This window comes from Plectropomus leopardus, chromosome 13 (genome assembly GCF_008729295.1).
Source record: "Plectropomus leopardus isolate mb chromosome 13, YSFRI_Pleo_2.0, whole genome shotgun sequence".
Lineage (NCBI taxonomy): Eukaryota > Metazoa > Chordata > Actinopteri > Perciformes > Serranidae > Plectropomus > Plectropomus leopardus.
In genome coordinates this window covers 3,805,558-3,821,627 of record NC_056475.1, presented here as the reverse complement: position 1 = coordinate 3,821,627, position 16,070 = coordinate 3,805,558, and the positions used below count along the sequence as shown (strand labels likewise).

Below are 16,070 nucleotides of genomic sequence, written 5' to 3'. Positions count from 1 at the left end.
CTTCAAATCCTAAAAATGCCCCTGTATTTAATAAATTGCACTTCAATCATTTTTAAGCCCATGTGTTATTTATATTCTGTCAAAATAAATTGAATATGTGGTAATTTCTCTTATGTGCCGACCTTGAACTAATAAAGCTTTAATGCCTTTAAATGTTGTCTCCTCTCTTTAACCATAGAAATAAACATAAATCTTTGTCCTTCCTGTTTTCACACAGTATTTTAGACACTTATACTCTGAGTGCAAATATTATCTCAATTAAATTTTCGTCACTGTGAGACGGAGTGTAATGCTTTCCTGGTATATCGGTCTTCATATGGGACATTTTAGAGGATTACAGATCCATTACAAAACAGATTCTGCATGCAACAATGTAGCATAGAAACCTTGTAACACCAACAAATTGACATTTCAAAATGTTTCCCATTTGCTTTCTTTAAAATTCTAACATTTGTCACACATTTAAAAAGTTCGGCATTGATCCTTGAGGCTGAAAATATTCTGACAGGTTGGACAAGTATCAGTAAAAATTTAACACAGAGTTTCTGCAGGACGAACACTGTCGCACTGATCCCAGACAGGTCACTCAGAGGTTACTCATGGGAGTATCAACAGACACTCTTATAGCTGCTTCACTGGCAGTGACTGAGTAATTACATTCTTTCACACACTGACAGAAACCAAGTCTTCCTACTGGGACATGGACACATTTTCTGGAAAATGGTATTAACACTGGATAAACAGTGTGGCGTTTCATTAGACAAACATTCCTTAGAGGCAGAAACCACCTGTGGTTGGTAAACCTCAACAGATAGAGCCAAATGTTTCCGAGTCTTAAATCAAACTGAAGTCAAGAGAGTTAGAGAGGACACAGCTCATCTCATGAGGACAACTGAAGCCCCGTGTTGTAGGTAGTTAGGCAGCTGCACTGCTGCACTGCAATGTTAAAAGTCTGCTCATATCAAGCTTTTCTCATGAATGGTTTGTTTTTTAATGCACCCAAATTCGTCAATATCCCATGCATTCTGAAAGGTTACGATCATCTGATCAATGTGCTGATGGGTGTAAACATGAAAGCCGTCCTGAGCGGTCTTGTAAAGCCTGTACACACTGTGAGATTTTCGGCTGTCCCAGAGGAAAGACGACCAACGTGAAAGAAATGTGGCGACATATTTGGTCGTGGCTCTAAAACTGTGCACAGTGAGAGAGGATCAAAGACAGCTTGGGACAAAATTCTGACAGTGTCACAAATTTAGGATGATCATCGCACCGTGTGACTGATGTTACGACCTACGTCTACTAACCAACCAATAGCAATGCAGCATGAAATGAGGCACTGACTGCTTTGAGCTCTTGCTGCAAAATTTTGGCGAGCCAAGTTCTTTTCTTGAGCCATGACCATGACCACATTCTCCTCCTCCTCCTCTTCTGACTTGACACACATAGATGTCGCCGTATCAAGGGCTTGATTTGTTTACATTTTGCTCTTACCACTACAGTGGCGCAGATGCATGACGCACGCTTTTGCTCTTGCGTATAGACGTCAACGGACGTGCGCTGTAGCCTGTGATTCAGAAGGCATTCTCTTTGAACAGTCTGCAAACATCAGATTTGATGCCGTACCAAAGTTTATTGATCCATGCAGGTGTAGCATGATTTTTTCTTAATTTACAGTTTACAAAAATCTCATGTACCCACTGCTGTACTCCAAAGTACCCCTTGAGGTACGCACACCCCCATTTGAGAAACACTGCTCTAATGAACTGTGGCTCCGTGTCTCGGCCCACTGACCTCCAACTCAAACCGGTGAGATTATATCTGATGTAGATCGGCTCTGCCCCTGAGAAATGTTTGCAAAACCACCAAAACATGATTGATATCTGCAGAACATACAGAGCGGAAACTAAGCAGAAATTGAATTTCACTGCATCTGACATTCAGCCTGCTTCATTGTGTCTGGACTGTTTGCCCACAGAACATAAAGGACTTTAACATGGCAATGTGCAGAAATGACTTCAATAAAGTAATAGGATACCACTGTTGACATGAGAGCCTTGGCAGTGATGAAGCAGTGGAGACGTGTCGGAGTAAATCATTAAAGCGCTGGAATGACATTAATGGTTGGCTGTGAACAAAACATTTTCTTTATTACCTTGGCAACATATTAGGAAACTTGGAGCTATGCCACCTTCAACTACGCATTCCTGCTTTCTTCCCATACATTCTCTCTGCTTGCACATCAGATCCTCCTCTTCGACATGTCACTAACTCGAAACTGCAGAGCAAAGACGCTGCAGCCAGAGTTCAGAGTATTTCATGCCATAGAAAACATAAACATCAAGTCACAAAAGTATGGCATAAGCTCTCAGGGAAACCAGCCCTGATCTGCCCGATATGCCTGGTATAAATAGCCCTGACTACCATATACGTCTTAAAAACTGCACACACACACATTAACACACTCACTCAACCACAAACGCACATGTACGCCGTTAAATTTCCATTCCTTCTGTAGTTCTGTAGAGCAAAAAAAATTAAAAAAAAAAAGGTTGAAATACTGCAGGCTGTGGATTTATTACAGTCTTATCGTGTTTCCAAGTTTCAAAGTTAAAAAAAACGAAGAGATACAGCAGCTGTCGGAGTTCCTCAAAGGGGAAGAGAATTTGTATTTTTGCACCTCTGAAAGTGAATGCATATTTCCAATATGGATTTTCACTTGGCAAAGTCTCAGAAGCCGGGAAAAAGTTGCATGCTTTGGGTCAGTTTGATCTTTGTCTGGATGCAACAAGAAGGAAAAAAAAGAACGTTTGTGGTGCGACATTGTGTGCAAAGGAGGAATGTGGATGAACGAGACAGAAGTAAAGCTACAGATGTCCTGCAAGGACACACTGTGGTGTGTTAGCGGTCTCTCATCTACTGCAGGCTGATGAGGTCACTTGAATCACGGGTCGCTTTTGTTGAAAAAGCCCTCCGACTGAACTCCGAGTGTTGCCTTTAAAAGGCCACACTCTCTGCGGGCTCAGAAAAGATAGGCTGAATATTGCACATGATGTCCGCATGCTTCGATTGTATCGATCAGTGATATTGGTTTCTCCTTTTTTCGGACTCTGAGTCGTAGTCCCTGAGGCCAATGCTTTTATGGAGATTTAGAAGGGAGTCTCTCAGCTGGAGGAAAATGTGGAGGAGAAATAAGTCAGATAATGTGCAAGAACGCCAGTGATAAAATGTTTTAACCCTTTGAAACCTAAGCCAATCGGCTAGATTTTGTTCAAAAATGTGGAAAGAAGTTAAAAGTTACAGGAAAATTAACAGAAATTGAACAAACATAAATACAAGATTAATGTAAAAAAAGGAAAAAGAAAAAAGTATAAATAAATATATATAGAAAGTCATTTTTAAGAGCAAAATCGATTTCATCTTTATATTTTGTTTTTTCCCCCTCTTATCTTCTTATGTTAACTTGAATTGTACAAAAATAATGTTCTGTTTGAGGTAAAGTGGAACTATAGAGAGGAACATTCCCCAAAATGTCAGGAAGCAGCAGCTACAGAGCAGTCCCTGAGTAACGGCTTTGCTGTGATCTCTGCATATTTACATGTCGTTCTGCTTTTTGTTGGAAGGAATCGAACATCAGATATCAGTTTATTCTTTCAGCAGAACCGAGCTGGAAACTCACTACACCTGAACTCAAACAGCGTCCAGCGTGTCCTCTCATCATGTCCCCGTCACACACACACAACTGAATGTGACTGTCTTCTGAGTTTGCGGACTGCTCTAATACCATTAACTGCTATCAGCTGCTTTTTAAAACTCCTGCAGTGGTTCATGCATTAACAGGCTGTCAAAACATCACACCTGTCCAACCCGTGGTCCTGTCCTCCTGGCTGTCCAGTTACTCGGACAACTTTTCGGTGCTGTTAAAACCTCTTGTGCCACCTCAAAGGTGAGACAACTCTGTCCAACCATTCAGTGATTGTACATTTTGTTACAGATTGATGAGATTAGAAAGTCTTTACTGTCCCTGAGGGGCATTTGGTTTGCAACAGTAGTCAACTAAACCAATTCAAACCATAATAAAGAAATAAATAGAGGCATAAATGCACAACATAAGGTAGATGTCATCAAAGTTGAAGTGAGTATGAAACATTTAAGGTTCATCATTAATTATTCATTACAAAGACATCAGGGCCTAAAGCTTGTTTAAAAACCCAACTGCTGAGGAACGAATAATCTAAGATATCCGTTTGATTTTGCCTCTCAGTGAATGTGTACCTCCTCCCTGATGGCAGAGGTCAAAACTCTGCATGGAGAGCGGGATTTGGATCTGCTAAAACGACCTTTGCCTTTTGAGTGACTCTGACTTGTTAGACATCATCAAGGTTTTGCAAGTCAGTGCCAATTATTTTTTTGGCACAGTTTAACCATGCTGAGGCGGCCAAATCGACAGGTTATTGCAAAAGTTGAAACTGACTCAATAAATGACACTGACTACATTTGCACGTTACAACACAAACCCGCCAGTGTCCACGAATCGTAGTGGTTAGCTTCAGTTCGTGATTTAGGTTTAGCACAAACTTCCACGTTAACCTAGGGCTCCTGATTTTGGGAATGCATGCACAGTAATCCTCAGTATGAAGTAATTAGTACATTTGAAGAGGTTTTGTTCCCCAGAAGATTTGAAGCTTTGATGGAGAAACGGAGAAATAACTTGCTTCTATTAGTGTGATCAGGTGTCTTCTACATTAACAGTTTGATTTTTTCTCTTGCTCATCAAATTTACTCGACTATTTGAGTCTTTTAAACACTAGATGTTGTCAAACTACAGCTTTTGCTGTGTTTTTTAAGTATTTTGAGGTTCTCTTAAGTACACAATTTGTGTATAACCTTCTTTCTCACCTTATCAAGCAGCAGCACTGATGATTTGATTATGTCTTTCCACTTCTGGAGCTCATCGTCATGGTAACGCTGCTGGGAGTCCATGAGCTGTACCCATTCCAGCTGGGTCTGGGGAGGTCTGCTGATGAGACGCAGTCACACAGATGGCGTTAAAATACGGCACACATACAAACTTCCCGCTCTTCTAAAGCAGTGTTCACCTCAAAGGTGGACCGGGCAAATTGTTGAATAAGAAACTGACTCAATCTGACCAAGTCCCAACCCCACGATCCCTTTCTCCATGTCCACACATGGAATTACCTTTCTTGTGGTCTCAGTTCCTGCGCTGCAGTGAGACTCTGTGTGGTGTACTCCAGCATCCACAGCTTGTAGAACAACATCACATTAAGAACCACCACCAGGATCAGACTACAGAGAGAGAGACAGAGAGGAGAGAAAACACAGAGAGACTGTAAAACAGAGCCTCGGCTAATTTGTCTCTGAAATTAATCAGGGCCACGGCAGAAATGAAAATACCTTATACAGATCCTACGGGGGTGCAATTGAAGAACAGAGAAAAACAGGTAAATTACAACAGACTGCAACAGCACAAAAACAAAGGAAGAAAGGAAGAAAATACTCCCTAGTGGATGAGGCCATCGGTATATATCTCCTTTATTATTTAGAAAATGTGTCTTCGCCCCCCTACTAAAAACACAGAAGTAACAAAGGACTTTTATTTTGGCAAGATATTTACGCCATCAATTGATGCAGAAAAGACACAAATCGATGCATAAAAATTCAGCAGAATGCAGGAAACCAAGTGTTTGATGCTCAAAATTTTCTGGCAGAGGAACCCCAAACCCCCCCAATTTCATATGTGCCCCCAACCCTTGTTAAAACAAACTTACGTCCTTGGATGACACCATGAAATTGTAGAAAATGTGTTGAAATTGTAAAAACTAGGGCTGTCAGCATTAACGCATTAATCACGATGTGATCAAGTTCTATACATAACCCATATGTCATTTTTTTTATATCACATTAATTGTTGGCCGACATTTCCGTCTTTAAGAGGCTGACTTTTAAAGCTACAGTGATTATCCTGATATCATTTGACATGCTAACTTCTGGGGGCAGGGAGCGCAAAAACCCTGCAATTTAAGAAGAACAATATTTCCCTTTGAAATGTAGTGGAGCAAAAGTATCAAGTAGCAAGAAAAAAAAATTTCAAGTACCTTGAATTAATACTACCGGGGGAAAAAGGCAAGAAAAAGGCAAAAGTAGGAAGACATGACATGACACATGAGGAGACTAACTTTAAAAACAACAGGAAATTACAAAAACCGTGAATCAGGACAGTGTGACAGAGGAGTGATTTGCCAAGCAGGGAGTGATGAAAATATACGAGTTACACCATAACTCACACCAGGCTGATGAGGAGCAGCAGTCTGGAGAAGTTGTAGAGAGCAAGGCCTCCTGGAGCCTCAGGTACGTGTCTGGTCTGTGTGGAACCTACAGGAAACAAGCAACAGAAAGCAGAAACAGGAAAAAAAGGATAAATGGTCTATGTGTAGACTTTTGTCTGTCTTAAAGTTGCAGGGAAACTACATTTCCCATAAATCCTGGCCCTGTTAAAAGAAGATGCTGTTGCTTGCTGTCAGTCATGCAGTATTTCAGTTGTTATCTCAGCTGTCCTGAAATGACACTTTACTCCTCCACTTTTTTAAAAATTGTACGTACCTCTAATTTTTATTCGATTTGTATTTTTGTACAGTTTGTTTAGTACAATATATTGATCTTTAATTTATTATCTGTTATTCTATTTGGCCTTTCATGCATGCAACTTTCACTCTTGTACTTCTGCAACACTTGAATTTCCACTCTGGGGATCAATAAAGGATTATCTTATCTTATCTTATTTCACTCAGTGTCTTTACATGATGTTACAGAAAGTTGAATTTTTGTGTTAATTTGACTAAACTCAGTTGAATTTCAGTTGGACCAACACACCTAGATAATGCCGTTGTCAGATTTCTCTTTCACGTATACTGGCCTGGGCATTGTGAACATGCTCCGGAAATTTGTTTTTGCTCAAACACAGCGAAGGTACATACAAACACATACAACAATACACCTTTAAAATGCACAGATGTACAAAATACAGGACACAACAGAGCAAACAGGCAGGCAGGCAGAAGCAATAAATTATATAAATATAAAAATAAAAGAGCACATCTTACAAAATAGCAGTTTTCTCTAACAATTATTCTCCGTTCATTGCCTAGATGGCGCAGGGAATAAAGGAAATCCTATAAATGTTACAACTGGTTTTTAGGACCCTAAATTGAAAAATTCATAGAAAGAAAGACATAAAAATCAAAAGAAGGGAAGAAAACAAGACAAGATGAACATACCAAGTAAAGCACACGACAACGTTCAACATATACGGCACTGAAAAGTTACTCATGCTGTCACTGTTTGAAAAGCAACCTGCTTTGCTAACTTGTTCAATAAATCACTTCTCCTCTGGTGCATATATACCTGGACAGGGACTGCTCGACTTAACTTTGCAATCATACTGACTGACCACAGACAATTCGGCGAATTCTGCTCGGCTGACCTGCTACACGTTTGATGTGGTGGATGTCCTCCTCATCCTCAGGCGTGGTGACGGGGCTCAAGGCCTTGTCCAAGTTCCCGGGCGTTCTCAGGTGATGGACTAGTATTCGTTTCCTCCTTCGGCCCGTGCCCGTCCGTAGAGCTTTGTTCTTGGGCGACTGTCTGTGAGGGTCCACCAGCAGCACATCCAACTTATTCAGCTCCAACTCTGGAAACCAGAGAGAGAGAGAGAGAATGGGAGGTTTGAGGGGTTAAAGGATGCAGTGAGAGTCAATCAAACTGTTTTGTTTGGCTCTTTGTTCTATTTACATTTTGTGAAGAAAACTTCAGATTGTGGTAATTTGAAATCTTTATTTCTGTAAATCCCGAATGACCACTTTTCCAGTGACGTAGAGGTAAAAATTAACATAAATAATAAGGTATGGACTTAAGTCAAACTCAGCACATTCGGACATTAAACCATTCAAGTAAGCGTCCCTTTAATTTTTTACATTTTGCCAGTTTTTATGACACTTTTTCTTAAACAGCAGATTATATCTTGAGTGCCCCCCTTTACCTTCAAATTTAACAACAAAACATGGTTGTCCATACACTCTAGAACAACACATAGAAGTGACATGATGATCCTACCAGCAGGACAATGACAAATTTAAAAAAAAACAACGTTGCTGTGTTGTGAATTGTGTTTCACCTCCTCAAAATAATCAGCAACCACTATACAACCACTGTTATGAGAACAAGATCAAGGTTTAATAATACTCTTCTGTTAAATGTTTGTGTGTTGTAGTGCTAACCTAAATGTCTGAAGTACTCATCCAAGCCACTCCAGAAGTTTCTCTCGATGAAGCCCTTCACCAGCCCCCACGGCTGCTTCCTGTACCGAAGCTCTGTCGACACTCTGCAACACACACACATTTTATTTTAGTGTCTAATTTGCAAGTTACAATATGCAACCTTAAAGGACTTCAGTTTGGCTCTAATGCGTTTGCATGGAGCACGCTTATTTTTAAGTAGTCTTTTTTAACACATGAAAGATAAAAAATCATCCTCCTAACCTGAGACGACACTTGTTCTTGGCTACTCTGGTGAGCATGTAGCGGTTGAGGGTATAGAAGTAGTCGTGGTACGGCACATCATGGGCGATCACCTCTGCATCGATAATGTAGCACTCATTGTCCTGGCTCGCCTTGTACAGAGTCTAAAACACAGCAGCACACAGTCAGATACAACTTTCCTCTAGCAAACCACGTCAGGTGCAAACTTCAGGGAATACTGGGCTACTCCATTAAGTTTATCAAGTTACTTTAAGAAATACATAAGCAGTGGTGGAAGAAGTATTTGGATCCTTTACTTAAGTAAATGTATTAATACCCCCCTGTGAAAATACTCTTTTATTAATAAGGTGCTGTTCCGAAAATGACACTTAATAAAAGTAAGTATAATCATCAGAAGTGTACTTAAAGTATAAATAGCAAAAGTACCCAATGCAGAAACAAAACAAAAAAAGACACCCAGAAAACTCAAAATTATTTCAAAAAATAGAGAAAAAAAGCACCCCCAAAGCCCCAAATTATATAAAAAAGCAAAAAACAACCAAAACTTCAAAATTATAGAGGAAAAATCACTCCCTACACTCAAAATTATTAAAAAAGAAAAACAAAAACAGAACAAAACAAATATGAAGACAAAGAAAACATCAAAATTCTAAATTATGAAGAAAATGAAAACATCCCCCAACACTAAAAATTATACAATAAGAAAAACACACCCTCCAAATTAAATTTATAAAAAAGAAAATATAACACCCCCCCCCGACAAAATCTAAATTATAAAGCAATAATTTTAAAAAATACCCCAAACTACAAAATAAACTGAATAACTGTCTCGCTGCAGAGCCATGACTCATGTCATGTCCACCTACCTGTGTCTCCGTGACTGTGGCTGTCTTTGGAGCCAGAGGATTATTCAGGGCGAGGGTGTACATGATCTCTCTTGTCTGATTGCCATCCAGCTCTTTCCTCCATGGGTGATAAACCACATCTACAAGAGAAAATCAGTAACTCCACTTACCTAAACCTAACCTCTGAAACTTAACATGAATTACGCAACTTTACGTTCGGTGAGGTTACATCTGTATTTTTGTGAAAAATTCTGTCTTCATGCAATAGTATGACACATATTTGAAACTGACCTAATTAGTAAATGAAGAAAAAATGAAACAAGCAACTGAGGAGAACAAAAAAAGATCCATTTTTTTAACCAGAGAGCGGAGACAGGAGATTAATGATCTATAATTGTACCTGAGAATCTCCTCTGCTCCCGAAAGTCCCTCATGAACTCAGACTCAGTGAAAAGTAAGTCATACATCTTGTCCACACCGAACTTGTAGACCTCGTTGACGTATTGCCTGCCACTCAGGTCCTCGTGGAAAGCTTGAACCTCACCTACACAAAAGAGTATTTCTGTGTGTGAGTGTGCTGCGGAGAGAAAACTAAACAGGTAAAAATATATGTACCCTTTGAGTTAAGTTAAGGGGGACAACTGCACTTTGTGTTACATAACTAAAATTTAGTTTCGATTTCCTTGGGCGGATATCACATACCTTCGTCGTGGGTCTCAGATGAGTCACTAAGCTCGGTGGGCAGGTCCTCGTTGTCGTTGAGGTCTGGTGATGGTGAAGGGGCGTGGCTGCTGTGCTGGCTGCTGTGTTGGCTGCTGCGATTTTCGGGCATGGGGAGGGTCAGCAGGTCTGCGTCAGGGAGAGGGGTGGATACATCCTCCACAGGTGCCAGGTCATACTGCTGGACAAGGACGAGTGAAAAAACATAAACCAATAATACTGGAGAGTAAAAACCCTCAAATTTCAAACTTCATGCATCCAGATTTTGAACATAGTTGTCCCAACATCACAAAGTTTTTATTTTAAGCAGTAGGGAACAAAGTTGAACAGATGTCCTGCATACTCACAGGGACTGAAGAGTCGGTGCTGGGCAGCTCTGGCAGAGTGTTGTTGGGGAAGGCTTTGTGGGGAAGGACAGGGCTGACATCGGGCTTGGCCTCAGCGTTCTTGCCGAGGGCGTTGCTGGTGTCGTTGCTTTGCTCGTTGGTTTCCTCCACGGGCAGCTCTTCACAGTACCTGCACCACGGAGACGGACAGCAGCTGTAGGTCAAGGTTACCAGCTTGCTGCACACTGCCCGCACTGGGCTACACACATGCATGGGCATGGATGTGATGGAAGTGGTCATGGTTTATGGGTTTTTTTTTACTGATTCTCTGCAAGATGGACACCAAATATTTGGTCTGTTTGGATCCCTGATAATGTGGTTTTAAAACACATAGAAATATCTCTGTTACTCCTCTTTATGGCTCTGCACTGTTGATAGCCATCACCTACGGCATTATATTTGTAGTTGTCTATACAGCCCATTCCTCCAGGGGTCAAATTCCTCAAATTTGGCACAAACGTCCATTTTGAGTCAAGGATGAGCTGATTTGAATTCAGTGGTCAAAGGTAAAAGTCAGTGTGACCTTAATTTGTCTTATTCTCATGAAAGCAACATCTCAAGAACACCTTGAGGGAATTTCTATAAAATATGGCACAAACGTCCACTTGGACTAAACAATGAACTGATTAGAATTTGGTGGTCAAAGGTAAAGGTAACTTAACTCTGCCTCATTCTTATGAATGCTATATTTTAAGAACACCTTGAGGGAATTTCTTCAAATTTGGCACAAACGTCCCCTTGACCTGATTAGAATTTGGTGGTCGAAAAGTCAAGGTCACTGTGACCTTTCATCCTCCTTTCTTTCTTCTTTACATTCTTATGAATGTAATATCTTAGGAATGCCTTGAGGGAATTTCTTCAAATTTGGCACAAACATCCACTTGGATTCAACAATAAACTGATTACAATTTGATGGTTGAAAGTCAAAAAAAATCCTACAACCTTTCAGGAAGTAAGAAAGGGAGCAGTTATGTCAGAGAGATGAATTATTATGTTACATACATAAAACTTGGCTACACTAGAAATATTTGTCACCATGAGGAAATGTAAAATGAAACATATGATGGGATACAAGGGATTTTGATGGTTGTCTTTAAAACTCACCCCATGGTGTTGAAGTCCTCATCAGGAGGTACGTAGTCTTCATCATCACTGGTGAGGCCAAGTTCATTACCGTAACACTGATGGACAAAGTGCCACAGCTCTTTTGGACATAAAGGCTGAAAGAAGAAGTGAGGGGAAGATGAAGAAGTGCAGAGAGATCAAATGTGCAGAAGAGAGTATTTTTCATTTAAATTTGGTTGTTTGCTGTTACTTGTTCAGAAAGCATGATGAGGGCAAATCTAAATGGGTTTTAATATAGTACACAATACAGACACAGAGTATACAGAGACAATAACAGTGCTTCACCTTCTCCAGGAGAGCGTTCTGCCACAGTCTGAACATCATCATGTATGTCCGGTCCCTCGCCCCAAATGAGGTGAAAAAGTGCTGAAAGCAGACCACAGTTAACAGTAAGATAAGGGGTGAATTTATGAGTTATGGAAGTAACTTAAAATAAAGTGGTTTATGCCAACTGTATGTGGGAACACAAAAATAGATCAACCTGCAAAACAAAAGGGTTATCACTATGAAAATTAGTCTACAATACTGTTTAATGAAGTTAAAATTAAACAAATATTCAGAGTAAAAAGAGTGTTAAAACCAAAAGTTTTTAACATTTTAATGAACTTTCTCAGATTGCACAGTAGTGTCTATGAAAGGTATAGCCCAGTTGCCAGAAGAAAATGTTTGCATTGTACATTTCTGCAAACCAGCAATTGTTTACATTTGCATGTTTCATACATGTCCTATCAACCTATCAAGTAGTGTATGAGCTGACTTTGTCATCAAGAGGTCAAACATAGTTGTTTTTTAGTCATTTTTTTCCCTGCCGGGATAGGGCCACATATGAGGGGTGGCTGTTTTATAATGACACACGTAATTTCCATCTGTGATTTTTCCAAAACTAGGTATTTTTAGCCAAAAAATGATCTTTTCACAACCATAACCAATTGGTTTTTGTACCTTAACCTGATCAGAAGGAAATCAAGTTGATGTTGAAACTTAAATTTAAATGTATCTGCAAAATAATCAGAAAAAAATGTAACATAATCGTGGTTTGCAGAAACATACAATGCCAGTATTTATTCTGGTGATTGCCCTGCAAGTTAAGGATGTGGAGCTGGATACCTTTTCATTGTCAGTGCAAAGCTGGATGGCGTTGGGGATGAGGCGGGCTGTCTTCTCCTTGGTCATGGAGCAGATGTCCTTCAATCGAACCATCAGCTTGAGAGTAAAGAGCAGATGTTGTCATGGAGGTTGATTACTTATTACCTGTCTTAATTTTTTGGATATCTCTTAAAACATTTCTTTATTCCAATCAATTTTCATATCAAAATTCATGTCTCTTCCAAAGTATTGACATATTTTTGAAGACTCATCCTGCATTCCAGTCCAATGTGGTAAAACCACTCGTGACAGTCTACTCGTGAATTGTTGTCACATGCCGATTAAGTTATGCGCACAGTCAGTATTGCAACATCACTTGACACAATCATTACTGATGAAATGGCAAGTAAATAACAAATTTTAGGGTTTTTTTTGTCCCACAAACACCCAGAAATGGCTTTTTATATTATTAAATGTTTGGAAATGAGAAACATTTCTGAACTAAACAAACGTGTAACCAATTCAGTCAGTTACCCCTATTTTGTGGTAGAAAAATAAGTTCTTAGGGAAAAATTAATATTATTAGACTATACGAAGTACACTGTGGGAGTTTTCCAGTTCCAGTGTCCTCACCAGCGTTTCCCATCGGAAGATGTTGCTGTAGAAACAAATCCAGTTCTCTGAGAGGTAGAGGCGTCCCTGCAGGAGGATGTCCCTCTGCAGGGCACAGGAGTAGTCTGGAAATGGTTAAGCATTTAAAGTCAATAAATGGCAACTGTGTTTGGAAACAGAACTCTTACATTTTGCACCAGAGCTCCAGAAAACAGAAAAATGCAAGGAATGTATCAACAAGAGTTCATAACAATTTACAAACGGGTCATGTGGAAAGGATGAAAGCAGGATGCCAGCAGTTACAAACCACACGGGATCAACATTTTTCAAGTATTTGTCAAGTTTGTTCTGTTGTTAAAGTATATTTTACACTAAAATTCAGTGTATGTATATCTGTGTGCTTTAGACTCACCCACAATGAGGCGCTCGGTGTCAGGCAGCTGCTTGAAAAGCTTCCTAAAGTCCTCATTACGCTGCTTATAAGTGGGACTCAATACCTGCAAAGACAACACCAGAAAAAATGGTTTTACATGCACACGTTATACTCTTGCAAGAGGCAACCAATGCAGGGACATATACAAAAGCGGTGGTTAGGTTCTGAAAAAACATCATGGCTTGGCTCTACATTGATGCAAACACCTGGCTCCTGGGTCAAAGTCCAGGTTATTGGATCTATCCATTGCCCTTCCCTTCGGACATATAGGGACAGCTCCTTATATTAAGTCATTACCGGCAGCGTTTAAACTTGATGCCTTCCAGTGCTGTATCATACCAACATCACGATGCTAGTCGGCCGTGTTACAAAGTGATGCCGCCAAGTGGCATATCATACTGCTGCAAAAGGTAGCTTTGGGCGTCGGTATCTTACGCCAAAAATCACTGACAAAGAAGCAGTTTTTGACATCTTCTAAATGAGAACTGCTGGAACTTTATGTACCATTTCAGGAAAAAAATGGTCCCATATAAAGTAGTCTCTGTGTGCTGCACTCTCTTTGTCTTTGACAGACAGTATCTTCTAAGGGGCATTTTACACAGAGATGGTTCATGCATGAAACTTTTGTTGCGGTTTGGCCTTTTGTTCACATGATGACAGCGTTTTGAGGGCCTGAAAAAAAAAATTTAAATCAGTGTAATGTTTAAAAAACGCCACCCCCTCTGTCGTCGTGTAAACTAGCAATGTGCAAATCTTGTAAGAACTGTGACGTCGGCCACACTTTGCTAATGCGCATTGTGTTTCAAATGGCCATGCCTGTGTAGGAGAATAACAATAACAATAATGGCAGGCTACTGAACTGTGTTTGTGCTGCTGACTCTTCTGTGTTTATTAATGCTCCTCGAGCAAACTGTTGATTTGTTGCACCACTACTGTGTGTTTTATGCGCAAGCACTTAGTGTTCTTCTATGGTTTGTCATTACAAAGTTACACTGTCAACTACTTTTTTGGTTGTTTTAGCAGATCTGTGTACACAAGGATAATTTCCACAATGTTATCATATGAACTTGGACTTTTTTTTTTTAATGTAAAGGAAAGACTTATTTAGTAGGGAATTTCTCATCTAAATGTGGCCTGAAAGAGACATGATGCAGAAATTAAGCATTGATGCAAATAAAACCTTGAAAAAGACCTTTCAGAGACGGTCTGCACCGATCAGGCTGCGTGATCAGGGAATGATCCTGAACCCTGTCTTCACTGAAATAACCCTTTTCTGCTTTTCTGCTTCCTGACTGTTAATCTCAAAGATAAAATCTGCACATTTCTCTCAGCAAAAAAAATGCATTTCCTCAACAAATCCGTTCAAAGCCGAGCCCCAACTGACTGTTTTCGACAGTAGAACTGCACGTCAGTTCGGAGAGGACCAGAGGGCACACAGGGAGGCCAATAGGCTGTCACAGCTGAAGGCTGAATTGTACAGATATTCACATTCAAAACATCACAAAATGCTGTTTGAGCAGATTTAAATTAAAGGTGATAGTAGCTGATGATGCTTCTGGCCACATTTAACGCCATTCTCAACAACTTCTCCATACATGAGAGTGATAACTTTTAACGAAGGTGTTTTTCACCACTGCTTCTGATTAAAAAATCCAATATGTGTTGTTGTGGTCCATTGCCCAGACAGAGCGACTTACAGCAGGGACCTGCTCAGAGATCCAGTCCAAGTGGGCCGGTTGCTTCGCTTCAGACTCCCATCCATACGTCCAGTTTGTTTCAGCCTCTGAGTCCAGAGCTGATGAACTCTGATCCTGCACTGACGTCATCTTTCTTCTTTTTATCCGCCTTTTGTTGTGTCTCATGTGTTTGTCCTTGTGTGAACTCGTTTTATTTATATTCGTCTCTTTTTCCTTCATTTTCTTCAGTATTCAGGTGTGAGAAACAGTGACTCAGGTCATCACCGCCAACAATCACGCATCCAGTAGATCAGCAGCACCAGGCTCGAGAGTAAATACTTATTCTATTCTGTTTTGGTCTGATATCCCAAATATCCCAAAGGAAAAAGCAGACTTTGTAAAAAATGGTACACTTCTTTAAGTATTAAACAAATGCCAAACAGTTTTTGATAGTCGGTCCTTTGTCTCAGTAAAAGTGTTGTCACCAGGCTGAAGCAGACGGTTGTTTCTCCATGATGTTTTGCTGGATCTTGCAAATTGTAGATCATTAAAATTACATTCCCAAGGAACAGACTGACTTTGTGCAGGACAAACCCATCACTTTCTCTTCTTTGCATCCATCCATCAGCACCATA

General features: G+C 40.1%; 1 protein-coding gene across 12 annotated transcripts in view; it reads right to left on the bottom strand.

The window, feature by feature from the left end:
• Positions 1–34: 34 nt before the first annotated feature.
• The window catches only part of gramd1ba (GRAM domain containing 1Ba), a 32,287-nt gene continuing 16,251 nt past the window's right edge, over positions 35–16,070 (bottom strand). For 3 of the 12 annotated variants that reach the window (XM_042499627.1, XM_042499630.1, XM_042499638.1), the window contains exons 4-20: positions 13,739–13,823; positions 13,348–13,451; positions 12,736–12,831; positions 11,914–11,994; positions 11,608–11,723; positions 10,465–10,657; positions 10,100–10,298; positions 9,798–9,941; positions 9,419–9,537; positions 8,553–8,695; positions 8,292–8,395; positions 7,499–7,705; positions 6,303–6,390; positions 5,413–5,424; positions 5,197–5,304; positions 4,897–5,017; positions 35–3,165 (exon numbers count right to left, since the gene is read on the bottom strand). In XM_042499627.1, the coding sequence (XP_042355561.1) occupies positions 3,076–3,165; positions 4,897–5,017; positions 5,197–5,304; positions 5,413–5,424; positions 6,303–6,390; positions 7,499–7,705; positions 8,292–8,395; positions 8,553–8,695; positions 9,419–9,537; positions 9,798–9,941; positions 10,100–10,298; positions 10,465–10,657; positions 11,608–11,723; positions 11,914–11,994; positions 12,736–12,831; positions 13,348–13,451; positions 13,739–13,823 (2,010 nt within the window). In that variant the 3' untranslated portion in view covers positions 35–3,075. The remainder of the gene's footprint in view (positions 3,166–4,896; positions 5,018–5,196; positions 5,305–5,412; positions 5,425–6,302; positions 6,391–7,498; positions 7,706–8,291; positions 8,396–8,552; positions 8,696–9,418; positions 9,538–9,797; positions 9,942–10,099; positions 10,299–10,464; positions 10,658–11,607; positions 11,724–11,913; positions 11,995–12,735; positions 12,832–13,347; positions 13,452–13,738; positions 13,824–16,070) is intronic. The other 9 variants (XM_042499628.1, XM_042499629.1, XM_042499633.1 and 6 more) reach the window with 9 other exon arrangements.